Source organism: Phocoena sinus, chromosome 8, assembly GCF_008692025.1.
Source record: "Phocoena sinus isolate mPhoSin1 chromosome 8, mPhoSin1.pri, whole genome shotgun sequence".
Taxonomy (NCBI): domain Eukaryota; kingdom Metazoa; phylum Chordata; class Mammalia; order Artiodactyla; family Phocoenidae; genus Phocoena; species Phocoena sinus.
The window spans coordinates 99390525-99413451 of NC_045770.1; the positions used below are offsets into that span (position 1 = coordinate 99390525).

At 45.5% G+C, this 22927-nt stretch overlaps 1 protein-coding gene across 1 annotated transcript in view; it reads right to left on the minus strand.

The window, feature by feature from the left end:
* Positions 1–2873: 2873 nt before the first annotated feature.
* OSBP (oxysterol binding protein) overlaps positions 2874–22927 on the minus strand; it is a 34379-nt gene continuing 14325 nt past the window's right edge. Inside the window, exons 4-14 of the mRNA XM_032640057.1 lie at positions 22721–22919; positions 22367–22469; positions 21994–22048; positions 21667–21798; positions 16568–16813; positions 16166–16286; positions 8676–8779; positions 7238–7333; positions 6305–6486; positions 5300–5520; positions 2874–5197 (exon numbers count right to left, since the gene is read on the minus strand). Of these exons, the coding sequence (XP_032495948.1) occupies positions 5055–5197; positions 5300–5520; positions 6305–6486; positions 7238–7333; positions 8676–8779; positions 16166–16286; positions 16568–16813; positions 21667–21798; positions 21994–22048; positions 22367–22469; positions 22721–22919 (1602 nt within the window). The 3' untranslated portion in view covers positions 2874–5054. The remainder of the gene's footprint in view (positions 5198–5299; positions 5521–6304; positions 6487–7237; positions 7334–8675; positions 8780–16165; positions 16287–16567; positions 16814–21666; positions 21799–21993; positions 22049–22366; positions 22470–22720; positions 22920–22927) is intronic.

A 22927-nucleotide genomic window follows, 5' to 3' on the forward strand; every position in this document is an offset into this window, starting at 1 on the left:
CTCCCTCTGCTCTCCACCAAAAATCATACTCAAGTGCTGTTCATTCCAGTCAATACCGGAATCCCTGCACTTCTCTTCATTCTCACAACTTCTCCAATCTCTTAATTGATCTACCTGTCAATCATTTTCCACACTGGAACCCATCACCCTGCTTACAGATCTTTCACTGGCTCCCTTGCTGAAAACGAAAACCAAGGTTTCTTTATGTGGTATATGAAGACTTCCATGACTTGGGCCTTACCTCTCTCCATCACTGTATCAGTGCCCTCTCCTTGACCTTAAACTCCAGCCATTCATACAGCCATCCAAGAGCAGGATGCTTTCCTCGACTTTGCTCTCCATCTTTATCCATGCAGCATCTTACAGGGTGCCCTTTCCCTAACCCCTATTAAACCTGCAACTCTCAACTCAGATACATTCTCCTAGTTGTATTGAATAGAAGGCTTCCCTGACATGTCTTTATCCCCTCCCTCCCCACTCTCTATAGGCTTGTTGCCCCTCTACAGTGCTTTCATGCCATTTATCAAACTAGATTGTAATTGCCCGTTTATCTGAGCTCTTTCTTGCCATTTGTATCTCTAATGTTATGTTATGTAACAAGCTGGAAGTCAATGTTGAATGAATGAACGAATGGAGACATTCCTAACCATACCTCTCTCAGGGCCAACTGGTTCTTTACTAACTTCTTAAATCACCTGGTCAAACTCAGGTGTGACCTCTGCAAGGCTACTTACAGAAGATTCTGAGCTCCTTAGTTCTTGCCTTTAAAGATGCCTCATCTGACCAGCTTGCTTCCTTCCCCTGGGGGATCATTGTGAACCCCAAAAGGAGCGCTCTACTTGAAAAGACAGTAGGGAGGAAAGACTGAGGAGAACATAGCCAGATTATTTTATGAGCTTCAGAAGGGAAAGCCAGGGAAGGCTTGAGGGATGCTTCCCACAGGGCAGGGCACAGTACTGGGCAAAAGCTTTATAAAGTTTTTTTTTTTTTTTTGCGGTACGTGGGCCTCTCATCGTTGTGGCCTCTCCCGTTGCAGAGCACAGGCTCCGGACGCCCAGGCTCAGCGGCCATGGCTCACGGGCCCAGCCGCTCCACGGCATGTGGGATCCTCCCGGACCGGGGCACGAACCCACGTCCCCTGCATCGGCAGGCGGACTCTCAACCACTGCGCCACCAGGGAAGCCCAGCTTCATAAAGTTTTTTTAGAAGCAAGCTCTAAATTTTGATAATCTTAGGGTTTCACAAGGTATATACCTTATAGTGAATAAATTCTAGACTTTTCTACACTTCCTTTTAGGACTATACTACAGGTTGATTTTCACTTATCTTGCAGAAAGTAGAGCAGACCTTTGAAATGTATAGGTTTAACATTTTTGTGGGACTTCAGAGGTCCCTGACAGGTGTAATTTTGAATCATGAGTAAGCTACACTCCGCGGGATCCACATCCCAACCCATCATGTCACAGGAGCCCATTAAAGGACTAAAGGAGGGATTATTCAAATGTTTCAGGTACATTGGACTGACCCTATTGGAGGAAATTACATACCTTACGGTATTCAAAATTGCAGGATGCAGCTCTCACAAGCGTCAAGGGTCGACTACCATGGTTTTTAGCTTGCCAGAAAAAAAAAACGTTGCCAATACTTAACATCAAGGCTAAGTGGCCTTCTCAAGAACCAGGCTAGAAAAGACGACCCCTGACAACATAGCTGATTTTGTGGGCATGAGAGCCTTGAGAAACCAAGGAGCCAGGAGGCTGAACTTCAAGAATGCTCCTTCTGGGACATCCCTGGCGGTCCAGTGATTAAGACTTCATGCTTCCAATTCCGGGGACGGGGGTTCAACCCCTGGTCGGGGAACTAAGATCCTGCATGCCACACGGCATGGCCAAAAAAAAAAAAGAATGCTCCAATGCGCCTTCCTTCACGTGGGACTCCCAAAATAGCATTATCGACGTTAAGAAGCTTCTGGAAACAGAGATACGCATTTCTGCACGATGCATAATCCAGGAGGAAATGACTTAACTACCAGCCGCCTTCCAACCCAGTTTCTCACAGAGCACAAGTTTGTAAAGGTCACCAACTCTGGGGTTAAACCAACCCAGCTTTGAATTCCAGTACTGTGACTAAACCAATCAGCTATGTGACCTTGAGTAAATTTATTTTTTGAGCGCCTTTCCTCATATTCAACGTGACAACTGAAAAATATACTTCTTGAAATTGTTTAAGCGGAAGCCTGGCAATACTGAGAGCTCCAGTCTCAGCACTGTGGACGCAGAAGCAGATGCTCAGTGACGTGCGGGCCCCCCCTCCGGGCAGGAATTGGCGCTCACCCTCATCGGAGGCCTCTCCATGCCCCTTCGATCACTTTGGCCACCTTCTCCCCTCCCTGAACTGTGCAGAGAAAAACTGAACAAGCATTTTCACTGTCCTTTACTTCTCTCCAAAGGTCTTCAAGTCAATACTCAATCGCTTATTTCAAAATATAGAATTTGAATCCTTACACGGAACAGCTAACTAAGATCCTAAAAATCTAAATGGGCAAGAGAGATGAAATTCAAGAACTTTTATTTTTTGAGGTGAAACAGGCCCAGTATCAAAAACACTAGAAACCGTTCCCCTATGGCAAGGTGGGACCCTGACAGTGACATGGCACTGAAGCATCGGGGGCCGTTAAAACTACTCATGTGGTCATTAGGTCCTCTGGAATGCTGTTGAATAGTCGAAACATCTGGAAATCCGCGCCCAGTTTTTCTTTCCATCTCCCATGAAGATCAAGTTCCCAGACTGCCAAGAACAAATCACCCAGGGGCCACTTCTCCACCTCTTCCCACTGCCTCCTCCTTAAGTAGAAGTGAATCAGACAAACAATATGACTTTTTAAAAATTATTTAATTTAGTAGTTTTCTTGGAAAAAAAACAATAAGGCAAAAAAACCGAAAATATATATAGTTTTGTTTTGTTTTCATGTGACTTTATTTCACCTGAAGGACTCGAAGCCTCCTCCATTAGCAGGAACCTCACTGGGGATCAGGCTGGAAACGTAGTGCAGACAACGGGGAGGGGGGCGGGAGACAGAGCAGGGAAGTTCCATCTGTTTGGAGAGTTCCCGCTGTCTAAAGCTCCGCCCCCCACCCCAGTTACATCAACGCTTTTATGGGCCTCCTTGAAAGAAGCAGCCCTGGAATAATCCCTTGCTTACGCTGGGATCGAGTTGAGCTCGCAGGAGGAACTTCCCCAGGAGGTGTCCCTCTCTCAAGTTCATCACAGTTAGGAAGGAAGGGATGGCGGGGAAGGAATAAGAGTGCTATTTACCCAGTATAGATCCAATTTCCCTGCTGGGATGGCTTCCTCTGGAATGATTCTCCCCGCTAGGACCCACACTGGCTGAGGCTCGGCAGTTAACAGAAACAAAAAGCACTAACAAAAAGCATACAAGGAAGGCACCTCGATTTGTGATCCTCAACCAGGGGTGGGTGGCACGGCGGGGTTAGATTTCTGAACAAGACAACTTAAACAAATACAGAACAAAAAAATGAAGGAAACCAGGGCCCAGCAGGAGCAGTTCTCTTCCCCACCCCACGTGACGGTGCTTTTAGCCCCAATTCCTAGGAAGAAGGTTCTTTTGGGGATCAGCTCTGTGTGCTGAGATTTGGACAGAGGCAGGCTCAAACTGGAAATTACCCTCCTGACTTTCTACCCATACTCTTCCTAGTAAGAGAAGGAAAAAAGGTAGGAAAGAGGTTAGGATTTCATTTTCAAGAGTCAGGTAATTAGAAGAGCAGAGTTTAGACAGCAGTGGGCACCTCATGATACAAACCATGGACAAGGTCCCTGCTCAGTAACCGCTGGGCGGGATCCTGATCAGGTTTGGAATCTGTCTGCCCCTGAAAGAGGGAAAGTAGAGGGGGCTCCAATCCACATCAGTGTGTCCAAGAGAGAGTCCCAGGGAGACAAGTGATATCAAAAATCAAGATTCTTAATGGGAAGAAGGAAAATCAAACCAGAAAAGAATTAGATTTTTCTCTACATATATATACTATACAGATACTTAACGCACTATTCCAGAGGTGGCTCCAGTCCATGGGGCTTGAGAGATGGTGAAAACTTATTCCAGATACACTCCTTCTCTCAGATTCTGAAGTATATCAGAATGGGGCAGGTAACGCTTTGCTCCACAGGGCACAAACCCGAAGCAGTACTGTGCGGAGGGAGAAGAGAAGAAAGGCAATGGAGGATGGGGGAGAGGAGGAGCGGGGAAAGCAAGAGTGGCCAGCAGTGTTCTTCCATCCTGCCTCATGTTCTCAGAAGTTCTCCGCCTGAGCAAGTCCGTAAAACCCCTTTGTGAGGATAACGCAACCCTCCTACCGACCACCCAGGTGGTCCCGGGCGCTGTCAGAGAAGATGGGGAACAGCAGCAGGGTTTTTCACGCGAGTGAAGATCGAAACTTCCAAGAATTTAACTCTGCACGTCCCGGCCTTGCAGAACAGTCCCTCTCGCAAGTGTTCCAGGGCCACGGTTTTCTCCGCACCGACACCCCGTTCAACTGACCCCATCTGTGAACACTTCATGACGTCACGCCCAAGCTCCACCACGAGCATTCACGATGCCTCTGTTGGTTAAGTCTTACGTGGTGTTTCTTTTTAAAGGGAACCTCTGAACTGCATGGGAAAGCCCCCGCGTCATCCTCCTTCGCAGGTCCTGGCTGGGCAGGCTCTGTAAGGGGAGCGTGAGGGACAGCATCTCAAACCGGGGCAGAGGGAGAGGGTCAAGAGCACGTGACTCTGCAGAAGCGGGACGACACTAACACTCAGCCAGGACGCCTCTCCCTCACACACACAGTATCCAGAATGTCGATTTCAGTTTCAATCAGCTAAGGCAACCAGCCAATCACCACCAACTGTGTCTGCTTCTGGTGATTGATTTGGAAAAAGTGATTGGTTAAGACAGACAAACTTGAGGAAAGCTCTCCGTAAGAGTCACAACTGCCAGCTTTCCCGCGCATCCTCTGTCCTCTTCTCCTTTGGATCCGCCTCCTTCTGTCACGGCCGGTTCAGAAAATGTCCGGGCATGAGCTCCAGTCCTGTTTCTCTTTACACTCCCAGTATCCTCCCCTATAAATATGGGTTAACTCCTTGGTAACAGGGTCCTTCTTCCGCTCGAACCACAGTGCCTTGTAGGGATCATAGGGCGTGCCTAAAAGGGAAAGAGGGTGAAGAAAAACAGAATCAGAGCCGAAAACACATGGGCATTTGCCACGCGTCGGGACTGGGAAACAGAGTAGAAGGCGTCCACTACCATCCTCCGTGGCTTTCACAGCTTCGGCTTCTCTCTTCTTTCTGGAAAGTCTCTGTTTTTCCTCCAGGCGCTGCTTCTCGGCATTTGCTTCATCCCAGCGCCCATTCTCCATCAGTCTCTGGTCGGGCCGTAATCGGCTGTCTGTGGGGGCAGTGCCAGCTTCCCAGGCATTGAGAGTTAGAGCCAGCTCTGAGAAGTAGTACATGTTTTCTGCATTCTTCCTAAAAGTAAAGGGTGAGAAAGAGGAAGGGTAATGCCAGAGCTGAGACCCTTGTTAGTTAAAGAGCACCAACTAAGTTCACTACAAGGGCTACATCACCCTGGCCGTGCTACAGATGGAAAGACTCCAGGACCAACCACATCAGGTTCACCTAATTAAGAGACCCGACTGGACCATTCCCCATCCCCTCCCCAGGATCACTCAACTGGATAGTTTTCTGGGCCTGTGCTATGCTCAGGTGAAATTAGGAAGGATGAAACATTCTACTAAATAAAACTTCTTTCTTCCTGTTTCCTTTGCTTTCTTTTTAACCTCTTTCTGGGATAACCTTGGCTATCACTGAGAACTGAACATATTAAATAATGACAGGAGACAAATGGCCTCCACCTTAATTTCTTTCCAAAGTCCTGCACATTATCTCAGGGACCTTTATACTGCTGCTAGGCCTTTGGGCCACAGGTGGTGGGCATCTTTCTCCTCTAGCCACTTCTGAATAGTTCTACTCTAAATTATAGAAAAACATCCTTCGGAATCACAATCCAAAGGACCTTTAGGAAACACCAAATGTTTTTGGCAGACGTGGTTTGAGTAGTTTGAACTTTCCTGGGACAAGGCACGCTACAACCCAACCACACGGGGACCACCTTCTGGTCATATCTCCAGGTTCCGATGTCCCGTGCTCAGTCCCTCACAGAATTAAGTGGGAAGGAAGGCAGAAACGCCGCAACACTGCTCCAAGGCTGAGGTCACAGCAGGACCCGGGCGGGACCCACACTGATACTCACGGTAAAGGATTTCGCTTCCACAGCATGACCCTGCTTTCCTCTGCTTCGTGGCCTCGCTGCCGAGTGTCACCCCCATTTTCCCCGATGACTGGCTGTACTTTGAAACACTCCATTTTCTCATCCCATGTCCCCAGAAGGGCAAAGTGAACTTTTCCTGATGGATCTGTCACTTCCCCTGTCACCTACAAAGAGGGAGAGCAGGGCTCTGGAGTACGGCATTCGCTGTGTTAGCTTACCTGACTACTCTGGAAACCGAAGTCCTAGGGTAAATACTGGTTAAATCCTGTTATGACAAACTCCATAGAACCATTCAAATTATTTTGTTATGTTTTCTTGAGCTGCTTAAAATAACTGAGTCATGAGTTGGAGGATTCATTACCATTTTGTTGTACAGATTTTTGTTGTAATGATATATGTAGGAAAAGGATCTGACTGTACTCAGAATTATGTTATATTCTTCTCTCCAGAAAGCAGAGAGCGCCACAAACAGATTTCTTCACTCTCCCATCAAAACTCACGGCACAATTCCACTGCGGTGGTACCAGAACTCTCACTCAGACTTCAAAGTACCCATGCCTTCTTCTGGTAACCCTTTCCTTCGTCCTTCCTCGGTGTTGCCCATTTTCAAATCTCATTGCCCTTTTCATTTCTGGCCACGCCTGCACAGCTTGCAGAATCTTAGTTCCCCGACCAGGGATCGAACCGGGGCCCACGGCAGTGAAAGCACCCTAACCACTGGACCGCCAGGAAATGCCAATCCCTCATCGCTCTTGACTTTTATTCTCTAACTTGTTGTCTTTTGCTGACTTTCTCCTTTATCTCTCCTTTTCTTTTGAACACACACAATCCATCCACCTACACCAGCTCCAAAGGAACAGACTTTCTATGGGATACACACTAAGTGAAAAACATTTTAATTTCAACTTCTCTTACCTTTCTTGCTACATCCCGAGAGAAGTAGCTATAAGGAACAAATTTAAGATTGCACTTGTCTCCTGTCTTGTGATTCACAATATCAATTTCACCAGACTATAAAAAGAAAAGAATCATGGATTGGTTTTATTAAGAATGGATGACTTGAATACATGCTAAGCCTCATGCATCATAATTCTTTTCAATCTTACATTCTAGCTTTCCTGTACTTAAGATTCAGGTCTTAGCCAACCTTGAGATGCTGTGGAATCCCTTTGTAATCTTGGTACGCCAGGTTGGAATCAAGGCCAAATAACCTTTTTTTTAAAAAACTGTGTCACATGTTCAGTGGCATAATTCGACCTTCAGCACACACACTGATGATATTCACATAATTTACCTTCCCAAACCAATCCTCCATTCGTACCCTTCATGAACTCTGTGCTTAAAGTATTCTACTCACGGTTTCAACCCCACATATGGTGGGCCTTTCTACACTTCATTCATTGCATTTTCTCCTCCTTTCTATCTTGCAAATCCCAAAAAGCTCTTTAAGACTCAGCTTCATTCCCACATCTACCGTGAAGCCTTTCCTGACTGCTCAGACAGAATTCCCTCTCTTTTCTGAATTTAATGCAACCACTGTCTTAAGAGCAAGTTGACAATGAATTAGATAGTTTGACTGTTTGTTTATTTATGGCTACGTTGGGTCTTCATTGCTAAGTGTGGGCTTTCTCAAGTTGTGGCGAGCGCGCTTCTCATTGCAGTGGCATCTCTTGCTGCAGAGCACGGGCTCTAGGCACGCAGGCTTCGGTAATTGTGGCACACAGGCTCAGTAGTTGTGGCTCGAGGGCTCTAGGTTCAGTAGTTATGGCGCACGGGCTTAGCTAATCCGCGGCATGTGGGATCTTCCTGGACCAGGGCTCGAACCCGTGTCCCCTGCATCAGCAGGTGGATTCTTAAGCCCTGTGCCACCAGGGAAGCCCCTAGATAGTATTTTAGTACAGCTCTTACACTAGTCTATTTTGGCAAATACTTTTCATCCTACACGTATCTGTCATATATCTCCAATGATAAAATAACTCGTGGCAGGACAATGCCTCATATGACTTTGTATTCCCAAGACCTAGCACTCAGCTTGGCAACAAATGTTTGATGAATAACGAAAGGATGAAGGATGGGAGCCATGTTTATTATTTTCTTGTATTCTTCATAGTACCTAACACAGCCCTAGTAGAGTAGTCACTGAATGAATGTTGTAACTTGGTCATTTATAGGTAATAGTTTGTGGTATAGAAACTCGGGGAGTTTGGGGGTGGGATTACCGCCTGAGAGAAATTCCTTAGGCAAAACTGATAAACCAGTAACAGCAGTCTGGGGCCAGTTCACACGTCCTAAATACTACAAAGACGGACGTATTCTTCTGAACTTCAGAAGCATGCTGAGTCCCTTTACTCACCTGATCGATCCACAGTTTGCCCACGATAATGTTGTGCACTGTCGTGGTAACTTTCTTCCAAGTGTAGTGGTGCCCAGTTGCGTGGAAGATACAGTGGATGCTACCTAGAAGCAGAGAGTGGTACACAAATTAAGCCAAATATTAGAAAAACAGCACCATGCTGGCTAGAAATAATGATGGATTGATTTGATTTTATCAATATTTCTTACTTTTAAAAAGAAAACAATAAGTCAAAAAGGACTTATAACCTTTATAAATGTTGGAAGGACTGACTGAGTTTTCCACGTGATTTTAAAATTTATGAATAAAATATAACTAATGAGGACAAACATTGACAGCTGATACAGCTTAGCTGGGAAGTAATATTCTGCAGATGTAGAAATAAAAATGAAAGCAAAACCCCCAATCTTTTCACTAACTGTACCTGCCATACTAGCTGCAAAATTTACAGGAACAGGTCACATCTGCCCCAACATGAAAAATAAAGCAGCATATGGAAAAGAGCACACACTGGTGGTCAGTACTGGGGACAAGCCCTGTTGTGAGTAACTAGCTGTGTGACTTTAAGCAAACCACTTGTTTACCTATGGGCCTTAATAGTGAAAAAAAAAAAGGGGGGGGGGGAGCAGTGGATAGAGCAGGGGCACCGGCTCCAACACTCACTCGATGTGTGAGCACGTGTTGCATAATAAAGAATTTGTCTGGTCTTTGTCCAACTGATAAACCAGTAACAGCTGCATAATAAAGAATTTGTCTGGTCTTTGTCCAACCTCTAAACCCTTGCAATTTCCCAAGTGACAGTAGTGTCTTTGTTACTCATGAGGGCCCTGGTGATATATGCCAATGAGGTGCCTCAGGTGGGCCCCTAGATAGCTTATGCCAACAAGATGACTTAGGACGAGGGTGGGCCAGAAAGACCAACCATGTCATTAGAGAGCAGCGGCTGCGGGTCACCTGATACGGGCTAGATCTGGCCTCCTGACCTCCTGGGAATGATATTTCCTTCCTTCCAGGGAGGGAAGGAGGCCGGGATATTGAGTTCAGTCACGTGGCCAAGGATTTGATCAACTGTGCCCACATGATGAAACCCCAATAAAATCTCTGGACAAGGAAGCCTGGTGGAGCTTCTAGGATGTTAAACACATCAATGTGCCAGGAAGGTGCTGGGCCCTGATTTCATGGGGAGAGGGCATGGAAACTCATGTCCAGGATCCTCCCACACCCCCTGCTATGTGTCTCTCCATGGGGCTGGTCCTGATTTGTACCCTTTATAGCACTCAGTACGTAAGGTCTTCTCCTGTTCCTATAATCTCAAATGAATACCAAGCCAAAATCAGTGGCTTCAACAGAGGTGAGTGGAGATTCAAAATAATCCAAAAAATTCAGAAGATATACACATTAAATAATACAGTTAATTCCAGTAACGGTATAACTCTAAGCTCCCTCTGTGACCACTAACGAAACGAACACTAAACGTGGCTGAGGCGTGTCCTTCTTGGACAAAAAGGTTAAAGTAGCCCTGGTGGCTGCAGCAGCAGTCATGCTGACGAGGATAACACTGGTGACAACGACACTGACAGGAGCAGTGGCAACTCTGCTGAGAACACCTGCTGTGTACCGGATACTGTGCTAGGCTCTCCTCACTCATTTACTCTTCACAGCCATCTTCAAAAACATTTGCTCTGCCTAACTATGGCCTAAATCGCTTGTTCTTCACCACTGCAGTCTAAGCCACCAGCAGCTCTTGCCCGAACCTCTTTTCGGCCTCCCGGCTTCCACTCTGGCCCCCCTTCAAGTCTCTGGTCAAAATGATCTGTTTAAAACATGTCATATCAACTTTCCACACCATAAAATCTCTCCATTACTCCCCACTGTGGTTAGAATAAAACTCAACTCCTTTCACGGTGTACAAGACGCTACAAGAGCAGGCTCCCGCCTACCCTCTGGTCTCATCCACCGCGTCCCCCTCCTCACTCTGAACCAGCTGCTGTGGCCTTGCTGTTTCTCATGCGTGCTACGCTTGCTCCATCCCCAGGGCCCTTATCTTTGGGGTTCTCTCTGCCAGTCATCTTTTGGTTTCGTTTCTTTTTGTTCTCACGTCTCTGCTCAAATGTAACCTTTTCAGAGAAGTTCCTGACTGTGCTACAAGGGAACACACAACACTCTCCTTCCTCCATCATTAACCCCATCTCTGCTTACTCTATTTTCTTCACTGAACCACCACTATATAAAATCAAAGTACTTGTTTTATTTACTTTTGTGTCTACTTAAGAATGCAAGCTAAATGAGGGCAAAGGAGCTTTTGTTCACCATTATGTACCCAACTAGAAATAGTTACCAGCATATAGTGGGCACTCAAATATTTGTTGATACCTTAGCTGCAGGCTACATTTGTATCCTACTGCTGCTGAAACCAGCTATGACAAACTTTGTGGCTTAAAATAACACAACGTGGGACTTCCCTGGTGGCGCAGTGGTTAAGAATCCGCCTGCCAATGCAGGGGACACGGGTTCGAGCCCTGGTCCAGGAAGATCCCACATGCCGTGGAGGAACTAAGGCCGTGCGCCACAACTACTGAGCCTGCGCTCTAGAGCCCGCGAGCCACAACTACTGAGCCCGCGTGCCACAAGTACTGAACCCTGTGTGCCTAGAGCCCGTGCTCCCCAGCAAGAGAAGCCACCGCAATGAGAAGCCCTCGCACTGCAATGACGAGTAGCCCCCGCTCGCCGCAACTACAGAAAGCCTGCACACAGCAATGAGGACCCAATGCCGCCCCAAACAAACAAATAATAAATAAATTTTAAAAAATAACACAACTTATTCTCTTACAGTTCTAGAAGTCAGAAGTCTAAAATCAAGGTGTCAGCAGGTGTGTGCTCCTTCTGAAGGCTCAAGGGGAAAATCCATTTTCTTGCTTTTTCCAGTTACTACAAGCCACCTGCATTCTTTGGTTTGTGGACCCTTCCTAGCGTCACTCAAACCTCTTGCTTCTGTTGTCACTGACTCTGAACCTCCGGCCTCCCTCTTATAAATACCCTTGTTGATTACATTAGGCCCACAGAATAATCCAGGATTATCTCCCCATCTCCAGATCCTTAACCACATGTCCAAAGTTCCTTTCACTGTGTAAAGTGATAAATTCGTAGGTTCCAGAGATTAGGATGTGGATATATTTGGGGGCAGGGGGGCATTATTCAACCTACCACATCCTCATTTTACCAAATGAAGACTCTGAGCTTAGAGAGGTCCAATAATTTTCCCAAGGTCACAGAGCTAGTGACAGCTAGAGCTGAAGTTCAAAATAAGAGCAGAACATGTGTACAGTCCAATACCATAACCCTATATCCCGACCTGATGATGTACCTGTTGTTCTGCAGTGTCTCTTCCAGTTCACTGGGATAGTGGAAAAATAAAGAACACCCTACGACTACCTTCGTTTATATATTATTTGTGTGTTGAAAACTTGACAATTAGTTAACGATCCCAAAACTGAGCCATTTAAAATGTATAAAGGGGAAGACAGCCACTTAAGAGAATGGCAGAGTAAGAACTTCCATGTATCAGCTCCCCAGTAAAATCAACAAGAACACACTAACAAAAGTGATCAGAATCAACTTTTTCATAACTCTGGAAATTAACCAAAGGCTTACAATACTCCAAGAAACATTTACTCAAGAAAAATGGCTGACTCTCAGTAAGCAAAATGAGCTTTGTGGCATTTTAACTTGCCCCATTCCTATCCTTCTCACCCCAGCTCGGCAGCAGCCTTGAAAACTGGCAGCCTCACAGTCATGGTAGCCGTGAAAACCAGCAAGCAGTCTAGCAAACACTGGAGGGAGCAGAACAGCGTGAAGCTCCCAAAGCCCAGCTCCAAAGCACTGTCATTAGCTGACCTATCTGGTGGCTCCCAGTAAACTCCCACTCACTGGGCTTATCTTTTTTTTTTTTTTTCTGTGCGCGGGCCTCTCACTGCCGCGGCCTCCCCCGCCGCAGAGCACAGGCTCCGGACTCGCAGGCCCAGCGGCCATGGCTCATGCGCCCAGCCGCTCCGCGGCACGTGGGACCCTCCCGGACCGGGGCACGAACCCGTGTCCCCTGCATCGGCAGGCGGACTCCCAACCACTGCGCCACCAGGGAAGCCCTGGGCTTATCTTTATTTGATCTGATTCCACACCCGCTGGGGCAATTATCAAAACAATCCGTGGCAATTATTTAACACAATAGCTGCCACAGGTGGTGATAACAGTTGGAGCACCTGAAGAAATAATGACCCCAAATCCCCTAGATTTGACGAAAAGCACTAATCTCCACTTCCGAGAAGTCCAGTGAATGCCAAGTGGATCAACTCAGAGAGCACCACACTGAAACCGACCATAATCAAACTAGAAAGACACAGACAAACAGAGGATCCGGAAAGCACCGATCATAATCAAACTAGAAAGACAAAGACAAACAGAGGATCCGGAAAGCAGTGAGAGAGAAGTGATGCGTCACACACAAGTGATCCTCAGAAACCACGAAGGCCAGAAGGCAGTCGGATGACGCATTCAAAATGCTGAAAGAAAAAGACCATCAAACCCAGAGTTCTATGTCCAGCAAAATTATCCTTCATAAACAAGGAGAACTAAGACATTCCCAGAAAAACAAAAACTGAAAGAATTCCTGGCTAGCAGATCTGCTCTTCAAGAAATGCTAAAGGAAGTCCTTCAGGCTGAAATGAAAGGATACTAGGCAGTAACTTAAATCTACCTTAAGAAATTAAGAGACCAGTAAAGGTAACAGCAATTAAACTACATAAAAGACACCAGCATACATCTATTTTTTTGCTTATATAACTTTTTTCTCCTATATGATGTAAAAGACAACTACATAAAGCAACAGTTATAAAACAATGTTGATGGAATTATAATGCAGAAAAATAGTTTGCATGAAAATAAAAGCACAAAGGAGGGAAAAGGTAATAGATCCATGTAAGTGCAAAGTCTTTATATCCTGTTGAAATTCAGCTGGTATTAATCTGAACTAGATTATTAGAAGGTGTTAATTTTAATACCCAGGATAACCATAAAAATACCTTTAAAAAATACAGTAAAAGAAATAACAAGGGAATTAAAATGGTAAACTAGAAAAATATCTATTTAACACAAAAGAAGGAACGAATGGCAGAGTAGAGGAGGAACAAAAAGGACATAAGATGTACAGAAACAAAATACCAAAATGGCAGATATAAATCCTAACTAATCAGTAATTATAATAAATATAAATGGATTAATCACTCTAATCAAAAAGTAGAAATTGGAACAATGGATAAAATACATAAGGAGGACTTTCTGACTAAAGTGCTGCTGGGGCAAATTCAAGGTGCATGGAGCCCAGCAGTGTCATTGACACAGAGATCAACAGGCTGAGTGGCTGTTTCATTCATAATATCAAATTGCGATTCTTCTTGGGTTAGAGAACTCCAAACTAAAAAATAATCCTCTATTTAAATGTATCTCTTTAAACTTGAAGCTACCACCCAATTCCAAAATGAGTGGATGAGCAAACTCATATTTACCCTCTACCGCAGTCTTCATAATTTTGCAAACTTCAATTATATTTCCTAGAAGCATTCTTTTTTCCAGACTGCAAGAATTCTAACCTTTTCAGTCAATTTTACTGGAAGACTCAGACTACCTTCCACCACCTCAAAAAACCATCCATCTGCCTACTCACTCACACCCCTGTCCACCTGTCTTTCTTCAATGGCATCTCTTGGCTTAATAATTTACCCTCTGAGGGTTGAACACCACTGAAAATGGATCGAACCCATGTCCCCTGCATTAGCAGGCGGATTTCTTAACCACCGCACCACCTGGGAAGTCCCACTATGTCAATTCTTGTTCAATCTCCCTACAAAGGCTGGGATCTTTGTTTTGTTCACTTGCATTTCCCGAGCACCTTAGAACCATACCTAGTACGTGGTAGGTATATTCAGTATCTAATAGATGGGGTGACTTAAGATAATATATCCTGATGAATCCTTAAACAACCAAAGGAATGAAATCCTATCAAAGATTTTTTTAACTCTAAAAAATTAGATCTACCACTTATATCATGTTCCTATAGTTATTTACCCCTCAAAGAATTCTAGATTAGTCAAATTACAGAGAAAATGCACAGCACATCTCTGGTAATTTAGGTTTACTGCCGTTTTTAAAATGTATATAAACTTCCTTAGAATTAAATACATATAACCCATCCCTTTAGCAATCCTCAGGGGGCCTCTGAAACCCTCCTGCATGGATGAACGTTATACTGCAATATGACCACTGACACCCTAGTTCTGCAGATTAGGTGTGAACATCTCAGGTGTTTACTACTCTTAACCTAACACACTTCGGAAGCTATCAGCTTCAAAGACAGTTAAGCAATTAGAACCTTTTCAAAGGTTCTCAGTAAAGATCAAGACCAAAATCACTTAGTCTCCTTTTCATCTAAGGGCCTCTTGCATATTAACCATGAGGCAACAGAGTTAACATTTCAGTTTCTTGTCTTTTAATATGTTACGAACATCCCTGGATTTTTTTCTGGCTAATTTCTAGTTTGCACTGTACCTGCTACATTGTTTCTGAGAGAAAAGGGGGATTTACTAAAGCAGAAGACTGTACTGCGATAACCCAGCACTGCAGCTCTGCCACATGAAAGACTAGAACCAGGACATGGAACGCCATCGAGAGCTCAGGAGTTACTACCAGCGCTGGCTCTAGGGAGCCACTTGCTTTCTCTCTACCTGCTTTGTGTTTCTTTTTCTGCAGACCAACGTTCACTCTTCAGTACACACGTGGCCAAACGTGGCTGGCTCTAGTTCAAAAGAGCATCAAGAATCTGCTGCCCTTTCTGAATAATCTCACTTCCCCTAAAGTACGGACACACACACACTGCACACTAGGATTCCTACTCCCAGGCCTGACCTTTCTGATCTCGGTGCAAAATTAACTTGTAATCCAATAAGACCTTTTAAAATAGTTTCACTTTACCTGGAGTTCAGCTGTTACATAAATGACACCTAACCCCTCCGGTGGAGGAAGAGAGAGGGGAGAAAGGAGAGGAGGAGGAGGGCTACCCAGGAACCCTAACCTTTTGCAGTCACAGGAGTTCTGATCTATAGAGAGAAGCTGATTGCTAGGGAACTGGGGTAAACACCACCAACTAAAAGAATTTTTTAAATGCATGCTAAAATGTGTATTCTAAAATAGTACTTAAAGATGCATTAAATATAGCTAAGAAGACGAAGAACTTATGACCGATGGGTCCTTAAAGAGTCTCACACACACCGCCCCCCACCCAGCAGCTGAGAAGTTAAATGACCTGCACAAAGCTAGCTCGTAAGGTTCAGTGCCTGAATCAGACCTCCAGGTTCCTGACTACTGAACCAGTAACCGCCTCCATCCTGCCAGAAAAGCTTTCCTTCCTGGAGCACAAATTCTTACAAAGATGGTGGCCTTACCAAGGGGCATAATGGAGAGGTATTTGCCTCGAAACTTGCTGGTGATTTTGATTTCCTGACGCAACGTCCAGCCATTTTTGGACTCAGCGTGGTGTGCAGCTGCAGGGGGATGATGACTCACCTTGAAGAAATCAGTGGTTCAAATTAAAAGGAAGAAAGGAGGAAAAAAAGATACTGCCTATTAACTGGTGATAAACACCCCAAATTCACACTTGACATTTTTACACCCATAGCAGTAGATGAATACCAGGGCCTCCAGTGTTGAAGTCCTGAAGGAAAAGAAGGCAGTTGGGGATGACGGGGTCTGGAATTTCTGCAAACGTTAACACCCAGGGGTATCAACCAAAGAAATCATCCCTTTCTTCAAAAAGGAAACGTGTCACAGTCCTGAGGCTCCTTTACCTGCTCACAGAGGGATCGGTACCCATTCTCCTCTAATCGGTCTAGCTCAAAGGTCTCCCCAAGGAGTGGGTTGAACGGCTTGCTGGTACGGAAGACAGTAGTGGAGTAGGAGGACACGGTGAAAGCTGCAACATAACAGAGCTGTTCTAGAGAGTTCTCACACTTTGCAGCTCGGTCTAACAGCTCGTGGTATTCCAGATCTTCAGTAAGGCGCTGAAGCATGGATAAGGGCTCATTAAAGTTTACCTGTCAGGAAAAGAGCAGATATAAAAACTTTGTCCGCACATCCAAATGAGACAATTTCTTTCTTTCTTTTTTTTCTTTTTGCAGTCGGAGGGAGACACATATCAAGATGTCAGGATGATAAAACAAATCACTGGGAAAAGAAGAGGTCTTTGCTCAGTAGAGCAACTCCAAGATCTAGCCTGAAAGCAGCCCATTCTCCTCGGCCAACTGTTCCTGTCAATGAGTGGTGGAAATTCCATTTTCATTTATTTCACTAACTGGAAGCACTCTGAGATGGGAACCATGCCTCTTCTGCTTACCACTGCATATCCAAGAGCCACTGATGCCTGGCCCATGAGAAACTGTCATCAAATAGGTACTGAATGAACGAATAAAAGGGGAATGGACTTCAGCACAAGTATACACAGAGAAGAAGTTAGGTATTTAACATTTTTGAGGGAGGAAAGAAAGGGTAGTAAATGCTAAGTGCAGTGTGTCCTGACTAGCGGAAAAAACATTAGTTAGCTTCCACTCCCAGGCTAGACCATTGCTGAGTCTCAGTTCAGTTCTATATCAGGCAAGGATTCTGCTTTCTTCTCTGAGGCTGGACAGTTGTGTTTCTGCAGCTGGAGTATTCATGATGGGGGCTAAGAGAGGGCTCTGAGTGCTTCTACCTTTCAAGTTTTGGAGCCAACTTAGGGCACTCAGCCACAGGATGAAGCAAGTGTGTGTCTGCGTACCTCTGTCGGGCAGAAGATGTCCATTCGTGCCACATATATTTATTGAGCCCTCACGTGTGCCAGACCCTATACAACTCAGCGGGTATAGAGAAGTGAACAAAAGAGACATTGTCCCCTCATCCCCCAAAGAATGAGCTTCTAAGTTGACTGTCTGGAATTTATGATGACTTTACTACTTTAAAAACTTACTATAAAAAGAGGCTGGGTTCCCAGGCTAGTCCATAAAGCTTATTTAACCAGCAATACAGCTAAATAAGCCTGAATATCACTAGCCTGAGATGAGTCCAAAGAAGAGAGGAAAGAAGAAAAAAAGGTCCTTTGTACTGAATGGAGCTGACCTAAAGCAAAATTTCAGTTAATGAAACAAACAAAAACAACACTTTTCTTTCCTACAGTCCTACCTCTTTTTATTTTTTCATTTTTATCCAACCTTCTACCCCCCAATCTCGGAGTCACATACTACCTTAATGCTTACTGCCCTCCCAATTATGAAACATCTTGTAATTTCCACTATAACAAACTTTGGAAACAAAGTATAAAGGAAAACATCTACTTGAAATACCATCACCCAAAGATAACCACTATTAATAGTTTCATATTTGTTTCTAAGCATTTATACATTAAAAAAAATACTAGAGCCTGCTTTTTCTGAGAAATATACTAAGCATTTCTGTGAAAATTTCCCAAGGGGGAAGTAGGATCTACCCTGCCTCAGCTAAAAACACTGTACCACACTCCAAAGGCATGCTGTCCGCAGAGAAAAGCACTATGATAAGAAAAATGCACACCGAGGGGAAACGGCTGGACAGAACTCAAATCCTCAACTGTCTTTTTTTTTTTTTTTTTTTTTTTTTTTTTTGCGGTACGCGGGCCTCTCACTGTTGTGGCCTCTCCCGTTGCGGAGCACAGGCTCCGGACGCGCAGGCTCAGCGGCCATGGCTCACGGGTCCAGCCGCTCCGCGGCATGTGGGATCTTCCCGGACCGGGGCACGAACCCGCGTCCCCTGCATCGGCAGGCGGACTCTCAACCACTGCGCCACCAGGGAAGCCCCTCAAGTGTCTTTTTAAAAGACGGTACTTATTAACTATGCCAACAAAATCTCTCCGTGGCAGAACTGCAGGCAACATGCAGTAACATTTCCATACATTTCGAGGAAAATGAGACAGGTGATGTGCTCCGCTGGTGGCTACAGGACAGATGAGCACCACCTGGGCCTAGAATCAGTATATCCTTACTTAGCCCATCACCGCTTATCACACACAAACAGCCCTGCCCCCCAACAGCTGTTCCAGGAACCACAGTTTCTCTGAAAGGGCCAAGCTTTTTATACTGGTCATTTTATCCCTCAGAGGGCTAACAGGGAAACAAACAAATCTGAGAATTTACAGTGGAAAGAAGCAGGGCGTTAGTTATATGGCTGATGGAGAGCTGCACAGCATAACATGAGAGCCTGGAGATTAGCAGCGGCAGGAAGCCGTAACTGCTGACAGGCAGGAGGAACAAAGAGCAGCGGTGGTATTACCGCAGCGCAGAGGCCAGAGGCGTGCGCAGAAGCTAAAGCCTCAGGGGGGCCTGTCCAGTGGAAACTAGAGCCACACAGCTGCTGCCAGAGCATTGCCCAAGAGAATGTAGCCGGGGCGGGGAGTGCCCTGGGACTTCTCCCATCCTCCCGCTCCAAACTCCTTCTGGTGTCTTGCACTGGTGGAGCCCAGCCAGAGTCAGCAGGCATGGAAGCCTGAGAAACACAGCCTGGAGGGAGGGATCAGCTTTCCTGTGACACAGCACAGAGCAGGGCAGGGGTGAGGACCAGATCCACAGGCCAGCAGGTACCGGACTGCACATTCCTTGTAACGATGTCAACAAGGAAATAATGGTAAAGTAGGACAGAGAGGTCACCTGGACTCAGAACCTATCTCTAAGCAGGAACTGCATTTCTGAGGCTGCAATGACTTGCCTTTTCAGCCTACCTCTCCACCACTTCCTTCAAGGCACTAGGCAAAGAAGCGGGGCTTCTTTTCAGGCCCCTAGTCAACCACTTATTTTATGCTTCTCCAGTGTGTTTACTCATGGCCATTTCCTGTCTGGAGGTCAACATTTTTCTAAAAGAAATCCTATGCACTTACATACAAATCTATTTTTTTTCCAAGACTCAGTTAACTAATTACTTTAACATTTGCTGAATGATATATATGTGCCAGGCATTGGCTAAGCATCAAGGATATAAAGACCAGTCTCTGCCCGTGAAGAACAGTCTATGGAGAGAAAGAAACCACTCACTGGTCCATCAGCCCCAAGAGGCTAGGAGAATGCTGTCTGTATGCCGTGCAACCGGCTATGGGCAGAGCCTGCAGCCATTCCTCACTCTCCATTCTTCCCTTCTTCTACAAGTAGTTGAATCCCCAATTTTTAACTAGGTCATGCCACCAAGAACAGAAGTCTTCATTTCTAGTCTCCTCTCCAGCTAGCTGAGGCCATATAACTAAGTTCTGGCCAAAGAGATTGAAGGCAAAATGGTTCATGATATTTCCAGGAAGCACCCTTAAAAGGCAGGACATGCCCTTCTCCTCTTTCCCTCTTCCTGCTGACTGGAATGCGATCCTGACGGCCCGAGTTGGAGCAGCCACTTAACACCTGGGAATTGAGGCCACAGGCAGCAGAACAACAGGACAGAAAGGAGCCTGGTCATGACAGTGTGGAGTATCGTACCAGCCCTGGACCACCTACTTCTGGACTTTAATGTGATAATGAGTTAAGCTAATATTTGTTGGCCAGCTTTTTCTGTGAAAGGTTATATAGTAAATATTTAGGCTTCAAGGGCCATACGGCCTCTGTCACACCTACTCAACACTGCTGTTCTAGGATGAAAGCAGCCACAGACAATCTGTAAATGAATGAGCATTTACTGTGTTCCAATAAACTTCACGGACACTGACATCTAAATTGTATATAATTTTCACATCACAAAATATTATCCTCCTTTTGATATTTTTCAACCATTTAAAAACATAAAAACTATGCTTAGCTGGTAGGCTATACAGATGGCAGCCAGATGTGGCCCCAGGGCCACAGTTTGCTGCCCCCGGTCTAAACCAACATATTTTGGATTCTTTAAACTGAACCTATACCTGATACACTGATACAACCCCAGGCAGCTAGGCAGTCATTAAACTCTTGGGGAGTGAACCAGCAAGTTAAACCCACTGTCCAGAAATAAACAGTGGCACTTGTTGGAACACAGGGAAGAGACGGCTCACCCTGACCAGATGCACGGGTGAAGGTCTGCTGAAAGAGACGACACCACAGTCAAATCCTGAAAAAAAGGGTCTCAGCCAGGACAAAAGAAAAGTGGCATAGGTGGGTGGGAAGCTGATGAAAGTTTGGGCAGAAAGAGCAGTGTGTGCAAATGCCCTGAGGGGAAAAGAAAAAAGATGCCGGTGAGTCCCTGAAGGTAACTCCCGAAGACCAGAACACGGGCACATGTATGGGCGGAGCCTTGTCCTTGGTGAGGTATCAAGCCCACTAAGGGATCGGGACTACTCTCAAAGCAGTAGGAGCTAGTAAAGGACTTTAAGCTAAGGAATGACATGACTACATCTGCAATATTGAAAAGATCCCTTTTGAAAACAGTGTGGACAGACTGGAGGAGGGCATGACAGGAGGCAGGGAGGTCAGTCCAAACACCTCCTTCACCAGGGAGATGGTCCATGGCTTCCTGGTTGGAATGAATTGGTTTTGCTTTGGTCTCCCCAAACCTTCGTATGCACAGTACTTCCCATCATAGAAATGAATGTTTTCTACCTGTTTTCATGTCTGTCTCTCGAACTACATGCTTCTTGAAAACAGAAACGATGCTGAATTTTATCTTTGCAGGTCCTCAGCACATCTGGCATAGGAATTTGCTCATAAGTAACTGTTACTGAACAAACTCATCTGACTCTAGGTGATCTGGAAACATACGAGATCCCTAGCGAAAATTAAAGCTGCTAGTTTTAAGGGATCGTTTATGACTGTAAGGGTAACAAGGACCATGCCACAAACTGCCACAGGAGTGGGTGGAGGCTGTCCCGGCCACACTCCTCTGGCCGGGGCCTGCGAGGCCTTCCGGGCAGAGCCTGGCTGTGCGAGACCCTCACCGGCATGGGGATCTTGGAGAGTTCTTTCCCAATGCAGTTCTTCATGATGCTCCACAAGTTGAGGCTATAGTTTGGCTTGTATGGTATCCTCGTTCTCTTTTCCTTCTTGGTCTCTTCCAGCTGATGCTTGTACTAAGCGCAAAAACAAAGCCATTCAATCACTCACAAAGAACAGAAAACCCAGTATTTATAAGCTTCCCTTCCCCCATGCTAAAAAGCAAACAAAAAAAAAACCAGTACTTTCTGTTTCTCTTAGTACTTTATAAGCAAATCCTTGGGAATGACACCTAAGTCCCCCAGTCTTGGTAATTCCCAAATAAGAGTTACCTGTTCATCAAGGCTGATGTCACTGCTGGCTCCACTGATGTTGCTGCCAGTACGTCTACACAGATGGGAAGCGTATGAGAATTACCATAAAGATCAGAACTAGAGTTTGGTCCTCACCATGTCTTTACAAAGCAGAATGCTAAGGACACGGCACAAACTTATTGATGAGTGATCAAACGACGACACTTAGAAAGCAGTACGTATGAATAGACATCTCTGGAGAACTTGTTCATGTAAAAAAGCTGACAGTCTTCCACTTACGTAAGGAAAAGAGTCCATATCTTAGTAAACAACTATGACACTTCCACATTTCTAACCTTTCCATGGCCAGATATGCTCATTTTGCGGGGGGTGGGAATCAAGAATGACTTACTTGTGGCCCAAATTTTCAGGCATGGTGATGATCTCGGGAGCATCAAAGAACTCATTCTCGTCATCCTCATCACTCATGTCTCCTTTGCCGGAGCAGCACTGACCTACAAGGAGGAAAGCCGCATTTGTTTCCTTGGGCCGCATTTATCAAAACCTGGCACAGCTGGAACTTTCAAATATTAACCACAAACCTAGTAACAAATGGTAGAAAGCAATGGGGAAGTCAGAAGAATAAAGGGCTCGAATTCCATCTCACACGAGTCGCTGATTCTGGAGAATCTGGAGCTCTATCAGCTGCAGAAAAGCATGTGGCTGGGATCAGACAGGCCGTCCAAGAGCCAAGCCAGCAGCTCACCTTTGCCAGAAGCAGCGCCGCCAGGAGCGTTTGCCGGCAGCACCGTGGCTCCTCGGAAGGCTCTCTCCAGGTGATTGTGCTGCTTTGCCAGCTGCTCCAGGGTCTCTTCCAGGCGGATACGCTGGTCCCTTTCGTACTGCAGGGACTTCTGCCACTTTTTACTGTGGGTCTGGGCTAACACAAGGAAATCTCTGCAGGCCTGTATGG